The 24,804-nt window shown below is 47.1% G+C and overlaps 1 protein-coding gene across 2 annotated transcripts in view; it reads left to right on the top strand.

Moving 5' to 3' along the window:
- The window catches only part of CNOT7 (CCR4-NOT transcription complex subunit 7), an 85,773-nt gene that overhangs the window by 4,770 nt on the left and 56,199 nt on the right, over positions 1-24,804 (top strand). The window contains exons 2-4 of one of the 2 annotated variants that reach the window (XM_075334407.1): positions 6,427-6,640; positions 19,724-19,917; positions 21,001-21,162. In XM_075334407.1, the coding sequence (XP_075190522.1) occupies positions 6,524-6,640; positions 19,724-19,917; positions 21,001-21,162 (473 nt within the window). In that variant the 5' untranslated portion in view covers positions 6,427-6,523. Of the gene's footprint in view, positions 1-6,426; positions 6,641-19,723; positions 19,918-21,000; positions 21,163-24,804 lie in introns of those variants that run through there. The other variant, XM_075334413.1, reaches the window with a different exon arrangement.

The raw sequence follows: 24,804 nt of genomic DNA, 5'->3' as shown, positions 1-24,804 counted from the left end.
GGCTCCACTGTATTTTCTACACCAGACTGGAGCTATTAAGTGGTTGTGAAGTATCTAACAGCCCTTTTTATGACTGGGTCCATAGTCAGTGATTACATGTTTTCATATTACTGAATTAATACTTTTGCTCCTACAATTCAGTATTCTATGTAGAAAGTCAGCAATGCTTCCATTTCAGTCGGGCCGGGTACTGAAGGCGGTTTTCTCTTTGCGGCTCCGTTCTATATGTCAGTAAAGTTGCTGCACATTATGCCGATTCCCAGCGCTGTTCTGCCCCGGAGGTAGTCAGGCTGGATACAGCAGCATCTGTCCACCATTGGACCCACTGGAAAGACACAGATACTACGTGGCATACATTTGTGTCATGACTCCTCCATATAAGTAAGCTGCAACCTGTCAAACAAATATTTTGCTGACACATACTGGCCAAACAGAGGGAATAAGAACATACTTTGGCCTCCGTCTGCTGAATGGTCACTTAGGCTGCTTTCACACTACGTTTTTTTTAACATGCGTCATGAACGTTTTTTTGCTGTAAAAGTGGATCCTATTTTTACAATGAAAAACGCATTTGTTATCTTGCAGGATCCTGCCACTTGAAGTTTATGGGCGGGCATTGAAGTCATGTGATCGGGAGTGAGGGGAACTGAATGAGAGAGACTGGGAGCCGGCATCTGACAGCTGCAGATGCTGGTAACCAAGGTAAACATCGGGTAACTAAGCGAAGTGCTTTGCTTGGATACCCGATATTTACCTTGGTTACGAGCGTCCGTAGCTGCTAGTAGCCGGGCTGCCTGCTCCCTGCACACGTAACCAAGGTAAACATCGGGTAACTAAGCGAAGCGCTTTGCTTGGTTACCCGATACTTACCTTGGTTACAAGCGTCCGCCACTCTCAGGCGGGAGAGAGAGGGAGGGGGAGAGAGAGACTGATCACTCGAGGCTGGTTTCTGGGCATGCTCAGTAGAGCAAGCAGGATCCTGTCTATCAGCATGCCAGCGTGCACATGCGTTTGCGTGCAGTATAGTCAGGATCCAGTGAAAAACAGTATTTGGACGCAGCTCAAAAACGCTACAAGTAGCGTTTTTGAAAAAAGTTAAAAAACTGCAAGTTGCTGTACCCTTACTATAACGCAGGTGAACGCATGTTGACGCGAGTCCATTGCAAATGCATTGAAATGAAAACGCATTTGCACTGGATCCGTTTTTGCGTTAAAAAAACGTTCATGACGCATGTTAAAAAAACGTAGTGTGAAAGCAGCTTTATTGCAACTATATGGTGGTATATGTCAGGAAAACCTCCGGAGAACACTCACAACGTGCACGATTAGCGTCCATTGTCTGGATGATTCTCGCCCGTTCAGCTCTATGGGTGCAAAAAAAAAGATCCTATAGATTGCAATTCTTATAGCAGAAAATTGTAATTGGTCTGGTACACTCTTTGGATGCCATACAGATGGAGTAGGGATGAATAGCATGCCTTTATTTTCTGGATGAATAATTGATGATTTTACATAGACTCTTCTAAAACCAGCCTCATTCACACTATTTAGTCATTAGTCTTTGTAAGCCAAAATCAGGAGGGGGCCACAAAGAGAACAGGAAAGATTCAAGTATCAATGAAAGGCGATTATTGCATTCTGATTGTTGCCAACGTTCTATTATGGCTCCTTCCCCCTCATTGTTGTCTGATACCATTGGTGGGGCGGCTCAGCTCCCTGATCGGGCAGTGTGTGGGGAGACTCCCTGCTGCTACTCTCTGGAAGCAGCCGGCTGATGCATTCTGGGAACGCACTAGAAGCGCTGACTATACCGCATAGATCGCACCGGCTCTGCCTCATTTAACCCTCTAGCAGCCAAAGTGTAGCTCAATCAGCAGTGCAGGCGATGTGCAGAGTTTTTTGGGGGTGTTATAAAATGACCAATTTTTCAAAGGTACTGTTTGTGGGGTTTTTGAAGAGGTTTTTCCATTTCAAAAAGCAAATCCTAAAGTTTCTGAAGAGGGTTTTTTTTCTCGGAGCCATTTAACCCCTTCCAGATGCAGCCAATTGCCATGTTTGCATTTTTTGTTTTTTTCTCAAGCCATAACTTTTGTACTTTTCTGTCCACATAAACATATGGTCGTAACCATGGAAACCTAAGCTGCAATGCTGTGTATAGCACAAACAACCAGAGATCACAGCTTCAAGTCCTCTAAGGGGACTAATAAATACAGTGAAAGTAAAAATATTTTTGAAAAATATGAAAAAACATAGATTAAAAAAATCTCCCCCTTTTCTCCCATTAAAAATAGATAATCCCATCTCTCACTGACTTCAGTAATAAGGCTAGTTTCACACTTGCGTTGAACGGCATCCATTGCATTGCGTTGTGTGACGGATGCAACGGATGCTGCAAAACAACGGAATCTGCTTTTTTTTTTTTTTTCCACAGTTTTACCAGCGGCAGACTATTGTGAACGATCAGCTGAGCGCTCTCAATAGCCGGCTGCCGGGCGCTCAGCTGATCACTCTCAAAAGCCAGGCGATCAGCTGAGCGCTCTCAATAGCCGGCTGCCGGGCGATCAGCTGATCGCTCTCAATAGCTGGCTGCTGGGCGCTCAGCTGATCACTCTCAAAAGCCGGGCGATCAGCTGAGCGCTCTCAATAGCCGGCTGCCGGGCGCTCAGCTGATCGCTCTCAAAAGCTGGCCGCCGGGCGATCAGCTGATCACTCTCAAAAGCCGGGTGATCAGCTGAGCGCTCTCAAAAGCCAGCTGCCGGGCGATCAGCTGATCACTCTCAAAAGCCGGGCGATCAGCTGAGCGCTCTCAAAAGCCGGCTGCCGGGTGATCAGCTGATCACTCTCAAAAGCCGGGGCGATCAGCTGAGCGCTCTCAAAAGCTGGCCGCCGGGCGATCAGCTGATCACTCTCAAAAGCCGGGCGATCAGCTGAGCGCTCTCAAAAGCCAGCTGCCGGGTGATCAGCTGATCGCTCTCAATAGCTGGCTGCCGGGCGCTCAGCTGATCACTCTCAAAAGCCGGGCGATCAGCTGAGCGCTCTCAAAAGCCGGCTGCCGGGTGATCGGCTGATCACTCTCAAAAGCCGGGGCGATCAGCTGAGTGCTCTCAAAAGCTGGCCGCCGGGCGATCAGCTGATCACTCTCAAAAGTCGGGCGATCAGCTGAGCGCTCTCAAAAGCCAGCTGCCGGGCGATCAGCTGATCGCTCTCAATAGCTGGCTGCCGGGCGCTCAGCTGATCACTCTCAAAAGCCGGGCGATCAGCTGAGCGCTCTCAAAAGCCGGCTGCCGGGTGATCGGCTGATCACTCTCAAAAGCCGGGGCGATCAGCTGAGTGCTCTCAAAAGCTGGCCGCCGGGCGATCAGCTGATCACTCTCAAAAGTCGGGCGATCAGCTGAGCGCTCTCAAAAGCCAGCTGCCGGGCGATCAGCTGATCGCTCTCAATAGCTGGCTGCCGGGCGCTCATCTGATCACTCTCAAAAGCCGGGGCGATCAGCTGAGCGCTCTCAAAAGCTGGCCGCCGGGCGATCAGCTGAGCGCTCTCAAAAGCCAGGCGATCAGCTGATCACTCTCAAAAGCCAGGCGATCAGCTGATCACTCTCAAAAGCCAGGCGATCAGCTGAGCGCTCTCAAAAGCCGGCTGCCGGGCGATCAGCTGATCACTCTCAAAAGCCGGGCGATCAGCTGAGCGCTCTCAAAAGCCAGCTGCCGGGCGCTCAGCTGATCGTTCGGCCATCGAGAGACAAATGAAAGTTTCTGTGATTTAGAAAAAGAAAAAAAAAGATGAGCATGCGCAGTGAAAAAATAAAGGATTCCGCCGCTCAAAAAATGCTACATGCTGCGTTCCCTCCGCCCGACGGTCACCGACAAAACAACTGATGTGCCGCTGAGCGGATGCAACGCAAGCCCATCCGTTGCAATCCGCCCTTAATAGAAGCCTCTGAGGAATAAACGGATTCCTGCAACGGTTACCGTAATTCCTCAAGGCGGCGGATTGCAACGTATGCCGCAAAACACAAGTGTGAAACTAGCCTTATCATCCATAAAAGAAGTGACATTAGCATTCCCAATCCTTTGCTCCAGTAGTAGATAAGTCTCCACCAGTCTGGTGTCTGCTTATTCTCTGCCTGCATGGAGAACAGGGGCCTGCTTGGCTGAACTGATTGATGGCGTATATACAGCGTTGGGAAGAATACATGTTTGGCCTACATCTCCATAAACCCTCCATACACCTCGGGCCTCATTCACACGTCAGTGTTTCTATGCCAAAGTCAGGAGTGGAATTCACAGAGAAAAACTATAATTGGAAGACTGACCCCTGTTCTGTGTTTTGAAGACGCTCCTGAATTTTTTATACAAAGACTGACGAAATACTGACGTGTGAATGAGGCCTAAGATGACTGTCAGCCAAACAGTGCTCCAGCCGAATGTACAGCCATATCTATAATACACCGGAGCCAAGCATTCCTGTGTGTCTATAACCGAGCCACTACAATACATCTCTGCTCATCTGTAAAAGAACAAAAGGATCGTCAGTTCAAATTCAGACATGCTAGACAATTAAAGGGGTGGTCCAAAGTAATTTAATGTAAATCCTTATCTATTTATTCTCAATCTAAACTGTTTTTTTTTAATATACTTGTATTAAAAATTCCCTCTCCTTCCCTAACTACACTACCTAACTGATTTTTTTATTTTTTTCACTCCTTTTTGATGAGTTTCGTTTGAGCATACCTAAAAGACTGACCCGCACATCCAATAGGTGTGAACAGGTGCTAGCTGAAAAAACATTGTAACTACGAAACATATACAGCTGCACACTGAAATGCTAACAATGAATAAATTAATTCTGGCATTGCATTACTGCTATAGGAATATTTGAAAAAAGAGATGTTTAGTTTATGTATTGGCCAATGCATGTGAGCCCGATAACCAACGGCAAGGTAATCTCTGTATATCGAGAACCTAACCTGAAATGCCACTATGTGGGTAAAAAATCCTCCATGTTTGGGCATAATGTCTCTATCTGAGTTAAAACCTCCATGTCTGGGCAGCTAGATTCCAGCTATAAAGGGGAGTGAACACAGCCTTGTTATAGGGCGGAGTGCTCAATCAGAGAGAGATGCACTACAAATATACAAAAAGACTGACCCGCACATCCAATAGGTGTGAAGAGGTGCTAGCTGAATACCTATTACATGCTGGGATACTCAAAGCATCATCTGGTCACTGACGCAGCCTCTGCTTCCTCCCTGAAATGAAGCGTCATCAGTCCCTGTGCGTTGTGCACTGTGCGATGTGCACAATAAGGCTGGGGCCACATGGGGCACTACTGCGATGCTTGCATGAGACTCGGCTCGCGCTGGCAGCACAGCAGGAGCCGAGTGTCATACTAGTGTGCCTGCATCTGAGCTCCGATCACGTGAGCAGACCTCAGCTGCGGGGGGCGGGCCGGCGCTGAGGAAGGGAGGGATTTCCTCCCTCTCTCCTCCGTAGTCGGCTATTGCCGTTCTCGCACCGCACTGGCAGTACACTGGTGTACCACGAGTGCAGTGCGATTTTTCTTTCGCCCCATTCACTTGAATGGGTGCAAGAGAAAGAGTCTCGCATTACACATGCAGCATGCGCGATTGTTTTCTCGGTCCGATTAGGGCTGAGAAAATAATCGCTCATGTGTGCTGACACACCGGCTAGAATTGGTCCGAGGGGAATGCGATGTTTTATCACACTCCACTCGCACAGATTTTCTCGCCGTGTGGCTTATGCCTAACAGTGTGCTTTCTGCTGTCTACTCAGATCAGCAGTGACGAGGCGGCAACAGAGCGGTGTCAGAATACTCAGCGTGCAGAGACCAGTGACGTCACTCGCGGGGGACATCTATCCGAGGCCCCCTATGCACATTAGACTGTTGGCCAAACCCATCGATATCAATACAATGTATTTGGGGGTCATCAGTTTCTTGAGCAACATAAAGGTTGTGCTTTCCATAGCAGGCTGAGCCCGTCTCTGCATTACATGGTAGCTTCTTTTTACAATATGCAATAATAAACTACTAAATTTATGACTGGTGGGTAAGTATCTGAGGGGTCACAGCAATTTAGTAAAATCTGATGAAAAGCCGTAGCAAAAATTGCACTGACTTGAAAATGCGCCTGAATGTCAATAATTGCTGCAGTTTTTCACCACAGATTTTTGGGTTTGCAATGAGAAGATTGAGTTCTGTGGTAAATCCAAAGCTTCCTGCAGACCGTGACATTCATGTAGATTTCACAATATAGTCTTATCCACAACCACAATGATGGTACGGTAATGTGCAGCGGACGTTCTGCCTGGAAGATGTGCAGCTTATCTGTGATATGCAAATATGCATCTTGTTGCCTCGCCTCCAGTGCTTTGTGAACCCATTTTTCATGATTTCTCATGTTTCAGCTTTGCAGCAGTAACCCACCCCTCCACCTATGAAACACTTCTGTGGCCACATGCAAAATTTTGATGCCTCCCTCTGAGCACCTCCTCCAGAACCACTATGCCTGCAGCAACAGTGGATCACAGCCAGCGCATCTGCGAGGTCTGGGCCTGCAACCTGGATGAACAGATGAAGAGAATCCGACAAGTTATACGCAAGTATAATTATGTTGCAATGGTATGTTTAGGGGTTGTGTCTCCCAAAAGTGATTGCTCTAATGTGGCTGCTGTGCATTGGACTATATCCTGAGATGGGGATTATTCCTCCTAATCCTGGGCCGCCGTGTGGTGCACTGTACATGTATATCTTTACTGAGGAGGTAGAACATATAGGCGGACGTGCACCAAACCTCAACTTTTATTCTGTTACCTACTTGTTATCAAGTTATGTACAAGTTTAATTACTGTATAAAAGCTCGGTAACACCGCCAGGATAATAGATCCTTATATAATTCAGCTCACCCATTACGGGTTAGTTACAGTATCACAATGGTCGTCCTCTGTGAGCTGAACACAAGAGCCGGGTATCCAGACTGGTGACTCTCAATGACAGCGGCAGTCTGAGCCCTATGAGGTCAGGACAGGTTTGCCCCATTAATGATTATTGACAGGTCCGTCAGGGCTTCATCCTGCGCAATGACCGCCTTTGTACATTGGACATACAGTTGAAACCAGACATTTACATTCACTATCTAAAAAGAAAAATGCAGGTTTTTCCTCACTATCTGACATGAAATCAGAATAAACCTTTCCCGTTTTAGGTCAATTAGGAACCAAAATTATTTATATTTTCCAAATGCCAGAATAATGAGAGAGAGCGAGAATGTTTTAAGGCATTTCTATTACTTTCTGCAAAGTCAAAAGTTTATACATTTCATTAGTATTTGGTGCTATTGCCCTTAAACTGTATGACTTGGGTCAAACGTTTTAGATATCCTTCCACAAGCTTCTCACAATAGTTGGTAGTAATTTGGGCCCATTCCTCCTGACAGAACTTGTGTAACTGAGCCATGGTTGTAGGTCGCCTTCCTCGCACCTGCATTTTCAGCTTTGCCCATACATTTTCAATAACATTGAGACCGGGGTTTTGTGATGGCCACTCCAAAACATTGACTTTGTTATCCTTAAACCACTTTGTAACTAGTCTGGCAGTATGCTTTGGGTAATTGTCCATTTGGGACACCCATTTCCACCCAAGCTTTAGTTCCTGGCTAATGTCTTGAGATGTTGCTTCAGTATTGCCACATACAGTCATATGAAAAAGTTTGGGCACCCCTATTAATGTCAACCTTTTTTCTTTCTAACAATTTGGGTTTTTGCAACAGCTATTTCAGTTTCATATATCTAAAAACTGATGGACTGAGTAATATTTCTGGATTGAAATGAGGTTTATTGTACTAACAGAAAATGTGCGATCCGCATTTAAACAAAATTTGACCCACGCAAAAGTATGGGCACCCTTATCAGTTTCTTGTTTTGAACACTCCTAACTACTTTTTACTGATTTACTAAACCACTAAATTGGTTTTGTAACCTCCATTGAGCTTTGAACTTCATAGGCAGGTGTATCCAATCATGAGAAAAGGTATTTAAGGTGGCCACTTGCAAGTTGTTCTATTTGAATCTCCTATGAAGAGTGGCATCATGGGCTCCTCAAAACAACTCTCAAATGATCTGAAAACAAAGATTATTCAACATAGTTGTTCAGGGGAAGGATACAAAAAGTTGTCTCAGAGATTTAAACTGTCAGTTTCCACTATGAGGAACATAGTAAGGAAATGGAAGAACACAGGTACAGTTCTTGTTAAGCCCAGAAGTGGCAGGCCAAGAAAAATATCAGAAAGGCAGAGAAGAAGAATGGTGAGAACAGTCAAGGACAATCCACAGACCACCTCCAAAGACCTGCAGCTTCATCTTGCTGCAGATGGTGTCAATGTGCATCTGTCAACAATACAGCGCAAGTTGCACAAGGAGAAGCTGTATGGGAGAGTGATGCGAAAGAAGCAGCTTCTGCAAGCACACCACAAACAGTCGCTTGAAGTATGCAAAAGCACATTTGGACAAGCCAGTTACATTTTGGAAGAAGGTCCTGTGGACTGATCAAACAAAGATTGAGTTGTTTGGTCATACAAAAAGGCGTTATGCATGGAGGCAAAAAAAACACGGCATTCCAAGAAAAGCACTTGCTACCCACAGTAAAATTTGGTGGAGGTTCCATCATGCTTTGGGGCTGTGTGGCCAATGACGGCACCGGGAATCTTGTTAAAGTTGAGGGTCGCATGGATTCAACTCAGTATCAGCAGATTCTTGACAATAATGTGCAAGAATCAGTGACGAAGTTGACGTTACGCAGGGGAAGGATATTTCAGCAAGACAATGATCCAAAACACCGCTCCAAATCTACTCAGGCATTCATGCAGAGGAACAATTACAATGTTCTGGAATGGCCATCCCAGTCCCCAGACCTGAATATCATTGAAAATCTGTGGGATGATTTGAAGCGTGCTGTCCATGCTCGGCGACCATCAAACTTAACTGAACTGGAATTGTTTTGTAAACAGGAATGGTCAAATATACCTTCATCCAGGATCCAGGAACTCATTAAAAGCTACAGAAAGCAACCCAGAGGCTGTTATTTTTGCAAAAGGAGGATCTACAAAATATTAATGTCACTTTTATGTTGAGGTGCCCATACTTTTGCACCGGTCAAATTTTGTTTAAATGCGGATTGCACATTTTCTGTTAGTACAATAAACCTCATTTCAATACAGAAATATTACTGAGTCCATCAGTTATTAGATATAAGAAACTGAAATAGCTGTTGCAAAAACCCAAATTGTTATAAAGAAAAAAGGTTAACATTAATAGGGGTGCCCAAACTTTTTCATATGACTGTAGATTTTCTTTCCTCATGATGCCATCTATTTTGTGAAGTGCACCAGTCCCTCCTGCAGCAAAACAACCTCACAACATGGTGCTGCGTCCCCCGTGTTTCACAGTTGGGATGGTGTTCTTAGGCTTCAATGATTTTCACTTTTACCTTCAAACGTAACAATGGTCATTATGGACAAACAGTTCAATTTTAGTTTCATCAGACCACAGGACTTGTCTCAAAAAACTAAGGTCTTTGTTCCTGTGTGCATTTACAATCATTAATCTGGCATTTTTATGTTTCTTTTGGAGTTATGCCTTTTTCCTGGCAGAGTGGACTTTCAGCCCATGTTGATACAGTACTCGTTTCACTGTGAATAATAATACAATCTTACCAGCTTCTGCCAGCATCTTCTCAAGATCTTTTCTTTTTGTTCTATGGTTGATATGCACATGTCTGACCAAAGCATTTTCATACATATACAGAACCCATCTCCTTCCTGAGCAGTATGATGGCTGGAAATTCCCATCTTGTTCGTACTTGTGTATAATTGTTTGTACAGATGAATGAGGCACCTTCAGGTATCTGGAAATTGCACCAGAGGATGAACTAGACTTGTGCAAGTCCACAATTCACTTCCTGAGATCTTGGCTGATTTCTTTTGACTTTCCCATGATGCTACACAAAGAAGCAGTGTGTTTCAGATGTGCATTAAAATGCATCCACAGGTGTGTCTGTAATTAACTAATTACCAATAAACCTATCAGAAGCTTCCAAAGACATGACATCATCATCATTTGGGCTGTCCCATATTGTTTAAAGGCAAAGTACTCTTAGTGTATGTAAACTTTGGACTTTGCAGAAAGTAATAAAAATGCCTTAAAAGATTCTCATTATTCTGGCATTTGGCAAATACAAATAATTTTAATAAGCCTAATTGACCTAAAACAGGAAAGGTTTATTCTGATCTCATGTCAGATAGTGAGAAAACATGCAGAGGTGTCTTTTTCGATAGTGTATGTAACCTTCTGGTTTCTACTGTACATCACATTAGATTAAAAAAAAAAAAAAATAGTAGTTTTGATTTGTTTTTTTTTTTTCCCCTCCAATTTCCCCTAAAAATGAATACAATTTAACCAAGAAATGACATGTTAGCCTAAAATGGAGCTATTATAAACAACAACCCATTCTGCTAAAATTGCCATCTTATGACTGCTTTAACAGAAGGCTAATTTGTGTGTGTGCATGTGTTTACTGTAAGGGGTTGATGGGGCTGAAATGAAAAGTCTGCAGTCACTTTCTGTAACAATGTGCATATCTCTCACACTGACTGCTGGCTTTACGTTTCAGCCTTAAAGAGAACCTGTTAGGTGCAATATGCACACGGGACCACGAGCAGTTCTGGGTGCATATTTCTAATCCCTGCCTAACAGTCACTGTGTCTAGTAGCATAGATAAAGAGACTCTAGAAAAAGAATTTCTAAAGATTCTTCTGGTCATGCGCACTATGAAGTCGGGTGTACGCGTCCCAGCTTCAGAGAGGTCTAGTGTATTTGATTGGAAGTGCGGTGACTTCTCATCATGCTTCTGAGCATAAATCCAGCATCTAAGGCAGTGACAACGGACACAGGTATCCGCGTCACCGCTGATGACACCGGGCATTGAATAGCGTGTTACCATGCTCAGAGGGTGGATTAGTTGGAGGAAAATAACGCCCTTGTGACAAGCCCCTGCGCTCATTAGCGTCTCATAAAGGATCTTTAGAAATACCTTTCTTTGTCGCTCCATTGGGAGACCCAGACAATTGGGTGTATAGCTTCTGCCTCCGGAGGCCACACAAAGTATTACACTTTAAAAAGTGTAACCCCTCCCCTCTGCCTATACACCCTCCCGTGCATCACGGGCTCCTCAGTTTTTGTGCTTTGTGTTGAAGGAGGCACACATTCACGCAAGCTGCACATTTTAGTCAGCAGCAGCTGCTGATTATATCGGATGGAAGAAAAGAGGGCCCCAGGGCCCCCGACATGCTCCCTTCTCACCCCACTAAGTCGGCGGTGCTGTTAAGGTTGAGGTACCCATTGCGGGTACAGAGGCTGGAGCCACATGCCGTTTTCCTTCCCCATCCCTTAGAGGCTCTGGGAGAAGTGGGATCCTATCCGGTCATCCAGGCACTGGGACCGGGCTCCCTCCGCAGCCCCTGTGGGAATCTGCCGGACAGGAGACTTAATATCATCAGGGACAGGCCCTGCATCCAAAAGGTACTCTGTGTCCCCTTGGGGACGGTGTATGGAGCGCTCGTGTCACTGACACCGCAGCGGCTGCTGTATTTTTATGACGGCCGGGACTACCGCGCCGACCGGGCCTGTTTGTCGGCCGCGGTATTAAATTTAGTCCCCGGCTTCTGCGGCCTAGTACCATATCTCCCGCCTCCGGGCCTGCCAGTCAGGGGTAAGGGCGGGACGGTCGACTTGACGTCGACAGTGAGGGCTGGAGCATACTTTAGGTGTCCTCCTCCCCCCTCACTGATCACTGTCGGGCACCAGATTCCCGCACTTTATTAGTCGCCGACCACGGCCCCCTCCTCCCCTGAGAGCTCCGGCAGCCATTTTTACATCATTCTGCCGGTGGAGGATTTCAGGAACGAGCTCTGCAGCTCTGGGAGGCCCAAGGCAGGGAATCTGGTGGTCACACAACCGCTTGGGCGGTCGGTAAGCCACACCGGTCACCGGTGCTGGTCCCCCTGGGGTGCCGAAGTGTATATATTTATAGATATATCTGTATACATTTTCTCTGTTCGGCCGCATTGTTTTTGCTGGCTATATACCCTCAGTGATCACTCTCCTAGGACACAACAGCATGTCGTTCACAAGGAGCAAGGGTGCCAAGACACAGGGTTATTTTGCAACCTGTACCTCTTGTGCGGCTATGTTACCTGCAGGTTCCACCTACCCTCACTGTGAGCAATGCTCGGCCCCTGTTGCACTCGCTCATCCGGAGCCTCGGGCACTGGTGGGACCCTCGGCTCAGGTAGAACCGCCGGCTGCCCCTATCCAGGTGACAGGGACAGAGTTTGCAGTTTTGGCTGAGAAACTCACTGAGTCGCTTTCACAATCCATGGCTCAGTCTATGGACAGATGGTCTGCTAAGATACTAGAAGCCTTGCAGTCCAGACCGGTCCTTACACAGGCCCCGGGCACTGTAGGATCATCGCCCCCAGGGCCCTCTCGGGCTGCGCCGCAGCGTGCTCCTGGGGTGGCCCCTATGTCTCACGGGGAGGGCTCCGGCACGGACCACAGTCCCAGACCGGCTAAGCGGGCTCGCTGGGAATCTTCCCCGACTTCATCACGCTGTTCGGGGTCTCAGCTTGATGACTCTCTGGAGGATGAAGCGGACGTCGCAGCTCAGGGCTCTGAACCTGACGTTGCTCTCAATCTTGATACACCTGAAGGGGACGCCATAGTAAATGACCTTATAGCGTCCATCAACCAGGTGCTAGATCTTTCTCCCCCAACTCCACTTATAGAGGAGTCGGATTCGCAGCAGGAAAAGCACCAGTTTAGGTTTCCCAAACGTACACGGAGTGCGTTTTTCGATCACTCTAACTTCAGAGAGGCTGTCCAGAAGCACAGAGCATTTCCGGACAAGCGCTTTAATAAGCGCCTTAATGACACACGTTACCCCTTCCCCTCTGACGTAGTTAAGGGTTGGGCTCAATGTCCCAAGGTGGATCCGCCAGTCTCTAGATTGGCGGCTAGATCCGTAGTTTCAGTGGCAGATGGTTCATCGCTCAAGGATGCCACTGACAGGCAGATAGAGCTCCTGATGAAATCCATCTATGAAGCCACAGGTGCGTCTTTTGCCTCGGCCTTCGCAGCCGTGTGGGCACTCCAAGCTATCTCAGCTTGTCTGTCTGAGATTAATGCGGTCACACGTACCTCTGCTCCGCAAGTTGCGTCCTTGACTTCTCAGGCGTCGGTATTTTCATCCTACGCCATGAATGCCGTTCTGGACTCTGCTAGCCGTACAGCGGTAGCGTCCGCCAATTCGGTGGCAGTCCGCAGGGCCATGTGGCTACGCGAATGGAAGGCAGACTCTGCTTCCAAGAGGTTCTTAACCGGTTTGCCATTTTCCGGCGACCGATTGTTTGGCGAGCGATTGGATGAAATTATTAAGCAATCCAAGGGAAAGGACTCGTCCTTACCCCAGTCCAAGCCAAACAGACCTCAGCAACAGAAAATTCAATCGAGGTTTCGGTCCTTTTGGCCCTCAGCCAGGTCCCAACCTTCTTCGTCCAACAGACCACAGAAGGGCCAGAGGAAATCTTATTCATGGCGGTCTAAGTCACGTCCGCCAAAGGCCGCCGGAGGCACCGTCTCCAAGGCGGCCTCCTCATGACTTTCGGCCTCCCCAAACCGCATCCTCGGTCGGTGGCAGGCTCTCCCGCTTTTGCGACGCCTGGTGGCCAAATGTCCAAGACCGATGGGTGAGAGACATTCTGTCTCACGGTTACAGGATAGAGTTCAGCTCTCGTCCCCCGACTCGTTTCTTCAGAACATCTCCGCCCCCCGAGCGAGCCGAGGCACTTTTTCAGGCGGTGAACACTCTGAAGGCAGAAGGAGTTGTGATCCCCGTTCCCCTTCAGGAATGTGGTCGCGGGTTTTACTCCAACTTGTTTGTGGTGCCAAAAAAGGACGGATCATTCCGTCCCGTTCTGGACCTCAAACTGCTCAACAGACATGTGAGAACCAGACGGTTTCGCATGGAATCTCTCCGCTCGGTCATCGCTTCGATGTCCCAAGGAGACTTCCTAGCATCATTCGACATCAGGGATGCGTATCTCCATGTGCCGATCGCACCAGAGCATCAACGCTTCCTGCGTTTCGCCATCGGGGACGAACACCTTCAGTTTGTGGCACTGCCGTTCGGCCTGGCGACAGCCCCACGGGTCTTCACCAAGGTCATGGCATCCGTTGTGGCAGTCCTACACTCTCAAGGCCACTCGGTGATCCCTTACTTGGACGATCTCCTAGTCAAAGCACCCTCCCGGGTGGCATGTCAACACAGCCTGACCGTGGCTCTGGAGACTCTCCAGAGATTCGGGTGGATCATCAATTTCCCAAAGTCAAAGCTGACACCGACCCAGTCACTGACTTACCTCTGGATGGAGTTTCATACTCTATCAGCGATAGTCAAGCTACCGCTGGACAAACGGCGTTCGCTGCAGACAGGGGTACACTCTCTTCTTCGGGCCCAGTCACACCCCTTGAGGCGCCTCATGCACTTCCTGGGGAAGATGGTGGCAGCAATGGAGGCAGTCCCCTTTGCGCAGTTTCATCTGCGTCCACTCCAATGGGACATTCTCCGCAAATGGGACAGGAGGTCGACGTCCCTGGACAGGAACGTCTCTCTTTCCCTGGCAGCCAAAACCTCTCTTCAGTGGTGGCTCCTTCCCACTTCTCTGTCGAAGGGAAAATCCTTCCTGCCCCCATCCTGGGCTGTGGTCACGACGGATGCGAGTCTGTCAGGGTGGGGAGCGGTTTTTCTCCACCACAGGGCTCAGGGAACCTGGACTCCGACAGAATCCTCCCTTCAGATCAATGTTCTGGAAATAAGGGCAGTGTATCTAACCCTGAAGGCTTTTCATCGCTGGCTGGGGGGCAGGCAGATCCGCATACAGTCGGACAACGCCACGGCGGTCGCGTACATCAACCATCAGGGCGGCACGCGCAGCCGTCAAGCCTTCCAGGAAGTTTGGCGGATTCTGCTGTGGGCGGAGGCCACAGCATCCACCATCTCCGCAGTTCACATCCCGGGCGTAGACAACTGGGAAGCAGACTTCCTCAGTCGCCAGGGCATGGACGCAGGGGAATGGTCTCTTCACCCGGACGTGTTTCAAGAGATCTGTTGCCGCTGGGGAACGCCGGACGTCGATCTCATGGCGTCTCGGCACAACAACAAAGTCCTGGCATTCATGGCACGGTCTCAAGATCACAGAGCTCTGGCGGCGGACGCATTAGTTCAGGATTGGTCGCAGTTTCGACTACCTTATGTGTTTCCTCCTCTGGCAATGCTGCCCAGAGTGTTACGCAAGATCAGGTCCGACTGCCGCCGCGCCATCCTCGTCGCTCCAGACTGGCCGAGGAGGTCGTGGTACCGGATCTGTGGCACCTCACGGTCGGTCAACCGTGGGCACTCCCAGACCGACCAGACTTGCTGTCTCAAGGGCCATTTTTCCATCTGAATTCTGCGGCCCTCAACCTGACTGTGTGGCCATTGAGTCCTGGATCCTAGCGTCCTCAGGGTTATCTCAAGATGTCATTGCCACTATGAGACAGGCCAGGAAACCAACGTCCGCCAAGATCTATCACAGGGCTTGGAGGATCTTCTTATCCTGGTGCTCTGATAAGGGTTTTACCCCCTGGCCGTTTGCCTTACCCACGTTTCTTTCCTTCCTGCAATCCGGAATGGACAAGGGTTTGTCTCTCGGCTCTCTCAAGGGACAAGTTTCGGCGCTTTCCGTGTTTTTTCAAAAGCGTCTAGCCAGACTTCCGCAGGTCCGCACGTTCCTGCAGGGAGTTTGCCACATGGTCCCACCTTACAAGCGGCCGCTGTAACCGTGGGATCTTAACAGAGTGCTAAGGGCTCTTCAGAAACCACCCTTCGAGCCGCTGCGGGATGTCTCTCTATCACGTCTTTCGCAGAAGGTGGCTTTTCTAGTGGCGGTTACGTCGCTCCGTAGAGTGTCGGAGCTAGCAGCGTTGTCATGCAAAGCCCCCTTCCTGGTTTTTCACCAGGATAAGGTGGTTCTGCGTCCGGTCCCGGAATTCCTCCCTAAGGTGGTATCCCCGTTTCATCTCAATCAGGATATTTCCTTACCTTCATTTTGCCCTTATCCAGTTCACCAATGTGAAAAGGATTTGCACTTGTTAGATCTAGTGAGAGCACTCCGGCTCTACGTGTCTCGCACGGCGCCCCTGCGCCGTTCAGATGCGCTCTTTGTCCTTGTCGCTGGCCGGCGTAAAGGGTCGCAGGCGTCCAAGTCAACCTTGGCTCGGTGGATCAAGGAACCGATTCTTGAAGCCTACCGTTCTTCTGGGCTTCCGGTTCCTTCAGGGCTGAAAGCCCATTCTACCAGAGCCGTGGGTGCGTCCTGGGCATTGCGGCACCAGGCTACGGCTCAGCAGGTGTGTCAGGCGGCTACCTGGTCTAGCCTGCACACTTTCACGAAACACTATCAGGTGCATACCTATGCTTCGGCAGATGCCAGCCTAGGTAGGCGAGTCCTTCAGGCGGCGGTTGCCCACCTATAAGAGGGGGCCGTTTTCGGCTCTTTTTATCGAGGTATTCTTTTACCCACCCAGGCACTGCTTTTGGACGTCCCAATTGTCTGGGTCTCCCAATGGAGCGACAAAGAAGAAGGGAATTTTGTTTACTTACCCTAAATTCCTTTTCTTCTAGCTCCTATTGGGAGACCCAGCACCCGCCCCTGTTCCCTTCGGGCTGTTGTTCTGTTGTGTACACATGTTGTTCATGTTGAATTGTTCTTTTGGTTCATAGTTTCAGTTCTCCGAACATCCTTCGGATTGAATTTACCTTAGACCAATTTATAAGTTTCCTCCTTCCTGCTTTTGCACCAAAACTGAGGAGCCCGTGATGCACGGGAGGGTGTATAGGCAGAGGGGAGGGGTTACACTTTTTAAAGTGTAATACTTTGTGTGGCCTCCGGAGGCAGAAGCTATACACCCAATTGTCTGGGTCTCCCAATAGGAGCTAGAAGAAAAGGAATTTACGGTAAGTAAACAAAATTCCCTTCTTGCTAAAGATCTTTTTATCTATGCTACTAGATACAGGGACGGTTAGGCAGGGATTAGCACTATACACCCAGAACTGCTCGTGGTTCTGGGTGCATATTGCACCTGACAGGTTCACTTTAACACTCTCACAGTCAAGAAGCATTTCCAGGTTAATGTTATGAAATGAAAAGATTTCTAACTTTCCAATATAATTTGCTTTGACAATTTTCAATGTATTTGCTGTTGGTGAATAAGAATAGTCTTGTTTCCAGTCAGCTCCATGCCCAGTTACAGTGCATCAGTCTGGAGCATATCCAGTGTATTGCATACACTGGATATAATGGTGTTTATGCCTTACCGGGTAGCAGGACTAGCTGTGTACAGGCTTGCGGTCTCTGAATGGTAACTATGATACAATAAACAAAACCTAAGATACAAATAAAATGAGCATGTAAACTGCTGTAAGTACGTAAATAGTAATAGTACAAATAAATAACCTAATGCACTTAGTAAGTACAGTTTTTGATCAAAAAAGCATAAAAGCCATGCCACTGTGACAAGGTGCTCTCCAATCAGGATGGACCTTTCCCTGGTATTAAAACCTCACCTTGTGTTAACTAACCTCAATGGAGATTGGGTCAGAGCAGGACCGAGGCCCACAGTTCAGACACCTGCCCATGGTAAATGTGTATTCTGATGCTTCACTACATGTCCTTTATACCATGCTAGTAACACAGGTTGGAAATCTCCTTTAATAGTAATAAATACTTGTGATTTGCTCTATAATTTTGATTTACAACCTCTAATTTTACTTCCATGGTGTTAGCATTGACTTGTATGAAGAAAGTAGATTGCCTGGATCAGGCGTGTGTTGGTTATCCATACTGATGGCCTTATAATAGCCAGTGTTATCTGACGCCTGCTGTCAGCTCTTCTCCAGGGGTATAAGGCTTGCTCCTTAGTGCCACGTATTAAAAGCCGCTATCTATAAGTGCCTAGTTTGTAGAAAGCAGTTTCAGGTTTCTTGCCCTTTGCGAGAGCAGAGCAAGTGGTTGGCTGGGTGAGAGTTCCTTGGTGCAGGTGTTATGGGGGCTGCTTCTCCTTTTGGAGACCTCCAGCTGGCTTAGGGACACTTGTAGGCATGTCCTATTTACACTGTTTTTTTCTAGGGAGCTTAACTGGTCTGTAAGTCTTCCTATGCTATCTGGTGGTCTCCACTAGGACAAACAAAAAGGGGTACTTCTCACATAGCGAGATCACTGCTGAGTCTTGGTTTTAATGACGCACCAGTGACCTCATTAGCGATCTCGCTATGTGTGACACTGAGCAGCGATCTGGCCCCTGCTGTGAGATCGCTGCTCGTTACACACAGTGCTGGTTCATTTTTTGGACGTTGCTCTCCCGCTGTGAAGCACACATTGCTGTGTTTGACAGCGAGAGAGCAACGATCTGAATGTGCAGGGAGCAGGGAGCCGGCGTCTGGCAGCCTGCGGTAAGCTGTAACCAAGGTAAATATCAGGTAACCAAGCGCTTGGTTACCCGATATTTACCTTAGTTGCCAAGCACAGCGTCCCTGCTGGCTGGGGGCTGGTCACTGGTCGCTTGTGAGATCTGCCTGATTGACAGCTCACCAGCGACCATGTAGCGACGCACCAGTGATCCTGACCAGGTCAGATCACTGGAGCGTCGCTAAAGTGTGATGATATCCTAACAACTTAGAGCTATGGGGTTTCTTTTGCTAATTCTTCAGCTTTAGATAAGAACATTTTTTAGCATTGTGAATATACATTTAGGCATTTGGCCTCCTTAAAGGGAACCAATCATTAGGATTTTTGTATATAAGCTAAAGCCAGTGCTATACTGGCACTATCAGGCTGAGTCTATACATACCTGTAGTGGTCAGCTCGGGTGTTTCGGTTTTGAAATGCAAAAAAGTAAAGTTTATAAAATTAGCTGCTTGTTGAGTGACAGTAGCTTAGGAGCAGATTGAATTCCCCCCAGATACTTAGTTATCCCCTCCCAATGTTAGAATTAGTATAAGTATTATACAAACGATTCACTTTGTCTGTTGCAGACCTGTGTGAGGTCACACCCATGTGACCAGAAGGGGCGGGGCCTCAGCCACCAAAGCTGGATACCAGGTCACATGGGTATGACCTCACGCAGGTCGTGCAAGAGACAAAGTGAATAGTCTGTATAATACTTATGCTAATTCTAACAGGGGGAGGGGATAACTAATATCTATAATATTATCTGCTCCTCAGCTCCTGTCACTCACAAAGCAGCTAATTTTATAAACTTTACTTTTTTGGATTTCAAAACCTATACATCCGAGCTGACCACTACAGGTATGTATAGAATCAGCCTGATAGTGCCAGTATAGCACTGGCTTTAGCTTACATACGATGTATGTATATGTGTGTATATATATGTATGTATGTATGTATGTATGTATGTATGTTATATTATATTATATTATATATGATATATGAAAATCCTGGGGATTGGTTCCCTTTAAGTGATTGCAATCTGTTATAAAAAAATAAAACCATGTAAGATAAAAATTCTTGTTCACATTGTATTTTTCTTCTCCCAGGACACAGAGTTTCCAGGGGTAGTTGCGAGACCAATAGGAGAGTTCAGGAGCAACGCTGACTATCAGTACCAACTACTACACTGTAATGTGGACTTACTGAAGATAATCCAGCTCGGGCTCACATTTATGAATGAGGAAGGAGAATACCCCCCAGGGACCTCCACGTGGCAGTTCAACTTTAAGTTTAATTTAACGTAAGTGGCACCCGTCAGGCTATCCGTAAGCTGGTGTGTGTGATTGCTCCTGCGTATCGGTGCCCAGCCTCGTTGGGGGCACCACATTGTCACAATGTACAGAACATGAGAGCCCTCAGAATAATACGCTGTAGATGTTTTCAGTTTTATGAAAGTGGGACACTGACCTGGTAAATGAAGACCCCTGTTTCCTGCTGTCACACATTTAGGGCACATTTTAAGCAATGGCTATACATGTCCAGGTAATAAATTGAAACGTTAAGTTTTCTAGTACACGGGCCCCTTATATACTCAGACTGCACCCATTTGCTAACCATTCATCCTCGTTCTCACTAGGTGGTTTGGAGAATAGACTACAAAATGAAGACCATGGTTGTGAGTTAGAAACTTTGAGGCTGACATAGCATTGGTGCAGCCTGTGCAGTAAAGGGGCCCAAGAATTAAGGGGCCGATTCAACCTCCAAAAATAGCTTCTGTCACAGACCCATACAAAGATGCATTATGAGTCTGGGACTGCACAGGGGCCGTCTTCTGCCTGTGTCCGCTTCTGTAGTAACTGACCCATTGCCAAACTGACATGCATTGCCTAGTAGTGGTGCAAATCTAACCGTGGCACTGAGGGCTTTATGAGTGAAGGCTGCTAAAATTCCCGCTTTCTTTTTCTAAGCCACATTCCCGCTTTCTCATAAGAAGCCACATGTCAATTTTGCTTTGACTTAGCTGTGGTCTTCACCTTTCCATTGCGTCCCAGACGAGGGGAAAATCTGTGCCATAACTACAAATACACGACATACACAGAATGCTTCAGACTCCATCTTCATGTCAAGTGTAGCACATTTTTTGCACAAAAATGGGCTGATTTTTTGCATTAGTTTACAGAAAAAAAGCGTTTGACGAATTGTCCTCTTGTCTTTTTGCCAAAAACAGCTTTCATATGTAATCTGTATGGAGTATTAGTGTTTGGTGCCGTTTTTAGTTTATCAGTAGGTAAATAAACCTACAAACTACGCCATGCCTTGTGTCGTACGTTATGTGCAGGAGACCTCTATATGTAGTGATAAGTGGCTCTTTGTCTTTCCCCAGGGAGGACATGTATGCACAAGACTCCATAGAGCTGCTCACTTCATCTGGGATCCAATTCAGGAAACATGAAGAGGAGGGCATTGAAACTCACTATTTTGCGGAGTTGTTCATGACTTCTGGGGTGGTGCTTTGTGAAGGGGTGAAATGGCTTTCTTTCCACAGGTCAGTAATTGTTCATCTAAACCTCGCACAATCAGAAATTTATTGTATTTGGATGGAGATTTACTTGGGTTTTGGAAGGGGGGGACTTCGTCCAAATGTGTCATATGGGATTCATGTTCTTAACCCCTTAACGACCGCGGGCGATAATATTACATCCTAGTGGTCATAGTGTTAATACCCGCGGGCTGCTGCAAGGAGCCTGCGGCGATCAGTGCATCTGTCAGCTGATTTCTACAGCTGATGTGTGCCTGCCAGGCACGAGTGGAATCGCATTCCGCCCGTGCCTTTCAACCCCTTAAATGGAGCTGTCAGTATGTGACAGTGCCATTATAATCGCAATCACGCTAAAACGTTACTTACAGCCCGACATTGGAAGTACTGTGACTTGATCACGTGGATTCGATAGTTGTCATGGTAGCAAAGGGTCATGTGATGACTCCTGTAGCTCACATGACTAAGGTCCTGTAACCAGCAGCTGTTAACCAGCAGCCGAGTACTGCTTGTTACAAGAGATGAGCTTTTCTCCCAATCTGAGTGATGCTGCTCTGATCGTGAGAAAGGAACCAGCGATCAGACTGCTGATCCTTATTGCTCCCTAGGGGACCTGTTTAAAAAAAAAAAGTTTTAAAATTTTTTTAAAAAATAAACCTGCCGCATTCAGAAATGCCCGATCTATCAAAAAAATATAATCAATTAATCTGATCGGTAAACTGCTTAACGGCAAAAAAATTCCAAACGCCAAAATTACGTTTTTTGTCGCCACAAATTTTGAGCAAAATGCAATAATAGATGATCAAAAAGTGACATCTGGGCAAACATGGTACCGTGAAAAATGTCAGCTCGGGACACAAAAATAAGCAGTCACTGAGCAATAGATCCCGAAAAATGAGAACGCTACGAGTCTTGGAATATGACGCAAAACGTCCGCCACTTTTTTGGACAAACTTCTGAATTTTTTTTTTTAACCCCCTTAATAAAAGTAAACCTATTCATGTTTGGTGTCTATAAACTTGCACCGACCTCAGGCATCACAATGATACATCATGTTTACCATATAGTGAACCCAGAGAATAAAATTTCTCAAAAACAATAGTGCTATCGCACTTTTTTTTATTTTTTTACAATTTTTCTGCATTTGGATTTGTTTTGCCATTTTTCAGTATACTATATGGTAAAACTCATGGTTTCATTTAAAAATACGGCTCGTTCTTCAAAAGACGAGCCCTCACATGACCATATTGACTGAAAAATAAAAAAGTTATGTCTCTCGGAAGAAGAATGGCAAACCCCCCCCACATAAAAACGTAAAGCGCACAATCGGCTGGTCGTTAAGGGGTTAAAACAAGCCATACGCACCCTATGAGTTGCTCCTTGCCCCAGCAGTGCCGTTCGGACAGACTCTTCCAGGTGGGAGCTGTGATGTCTTCAAACCCCAGTGACCTGAACATTGCTGCCGCTGTGGTCCGGATACTGGTTTTCAGTAACTTTCCTCCTCCTGGCATCCTGCGTACAGGGATGAGTATGCCTTATTCTATTGTTTTAACAGCATGGCTCCCCTCACGTTTAGCATTTATCCCAACATCCCGTTCTATGTGCTTGTGCACTACTGTCATTTTGAAGGCCCATACTTTTAGATACGTCACCAATATCTCTCACAGATCAGCTGTTCAAAGCTCTATCAGTGTACGGATGTAAACCGTGGATGTAGCTGAACAGCACAGCTTTGTTCCTTGTGTAGCTGCCGGCTTCTGCAGATCTGATCCTATTGGAACTGATCTCCAGTCCCCCGGGTCAACCACTAAGCAGATTTCATCAAAGATCTAGTAATGGATATCCCATGTGAGGTGCCTGTAGATGGGCAATAGGAATGGTCAATTGTGTGTTTATGGGTCTTCACACAAACTGTATAAAGAAACCAGGAGAGAGGAAAGAGTTAACCCGCGCTGCCATGGAGATGAAACAGGAGAAGATTCCGGAGGTTAATTCTTCGTGATTTTTATGTTATGGAGACGCACCAGGTTACTGTCAGTTCCCTGCACACCTTTTTTCACGTTTCAGCGTCCTGTATATAAGGGTGCTCTGTTTGTCAGTTCTGATGTACATCAATGGTTTTTGATTCCTGATGAAGGAGTCAGTTAGACTCTGAAACGCGTTGTAAAATAAAAATTATGAAGAATTAACCTCCAGAATCTTCTCCTGTTTCATCTCCACAGCAGCGTGGGTTAACCCTTTCCTCTATCCTGGTTTCATTATTGTATTTACTGGGTATGCGGCAGCCTATGTGGTGATATACTATACCCTAATGGTAGTTGTGACCCTCACAACTCCTCGAGGTGTTTCTGAGCTCCTTTTATTCCGGTCTCTCTGCTCCGGGTCCGGTTCTTACTGGGATAAGACACCATCTGCACCCTTGTCTCTTCCAGATATTATCTTACACACAAGCTGTATGTTAGGGCTCTCATTCTGCCCTATACATCATCTTCTTGGCAGCACATATCCGGGGCGATGTGCTGCTGACAACATCTATATTTTTGCCGTCATGAACAATCCGATTGGATGATGAATAAGCATTTTCCTTGTTCGTCAGCTTACCAGCCCTGTTCATTGTGCAGAACAATGTGGTGTACAGAGGCTCACAGTACAAAACATGCCGCGCACTAGGGGATTTTTCAGAATGGGAGGCTGCTGGTAGTGAATGCATCTGATTGCTTTATACACTGACATATGTCAGGGGTATTCATATGCCACCAGCCACAAGCAAGAAGATTAACAAAGTCTGACTGATATTGTGGCTCTCAAATAGACAGATTGGCCAATTTGTGCAAAATGTTAAAGGGAACCTGTCATCAGAAATGTACCTGTAAACCTAAAAGTTTCCCCCTCTGCAGCTCCTGGGCTGAATTCTAGCAAGCTTCCTATAGTTTTTGTGGCCCATTTTATACCAAAATAAATACTTTATAAACTTGTACCTTTATCGTATGCAAATTTTGAAAATTATCCATGGGGGCGGGCTGCCTGGTGTCTGTTGCTGTCCTCCTGCCGATTTTACGCCGCCCCCAAACGCTGAATTTCACACCTCAGGACGCCGCCCGTGGTCCCGCGCATGCGCTGTGCGACTGTAGCGGTGCCGTGCACTGTGTGCACGTGTGACTGCTGGTGACGCTTTGCGCGGGCACGAGGTTATGGGCGGCGCTGTGAGTGTCATCAGCAAGTGCCGCCCATAACCTCGTGACCGCACTTTCCCCTTTGCCTCCTGCGTTCTGCGCAAGCGTCGCCTCGTAACCTGTGGTGGCCTGATCCGCTCCTCCCATCTATTTCCTGCTGCAGGGCAAGATGGGAAAGGTGACGTCGGACCATTTGGCCAGCGCTTGCGCAGAATGCAGGAGGCAAAGGGGAGAGCGCGGCCACGGTATTATGGGCGGGCACTTGTGATGCATTCACGGCGCCGCCCGTAATATCGTGCCTGCGACCACGTCACCAGCAGTCCTCGCGTGCACGGGACCTCGGGCGCTGTGGGCGGCGTCCTGATCTATGAAATGAAGCAATGGGGGACGGCGTAAACCAGAAGGAGGGACAGTAACGGACGCATGAGAGCCCGCCCCCATGGAGAATTTACAAGAATTGCAGACAAAAAGGTACAAC

The sequence above is a fragment of the Anomaloglossus baeobatrachus genome, chromosome 1 (assembly GCF_048569485.1).
Source record: "Anomaloglossus baeobatrachus isolate aAnoBae1 chromosome 1, aAnoBae1.hap1, whole genome shotgun sequence".
Classification (NCBI taxonomy): Eukaryota; Metazoa; Chordata; class Amphibia; order Anura; family Aromobatidae; genus Anomaloglossus; species Anomaloglossus baeobatrachus.
The sequence above is the reverse complement of the archived record's forward strand: the minus strand, read 5'-3'. Positions and strand labels throughout refer to the sequence as shown.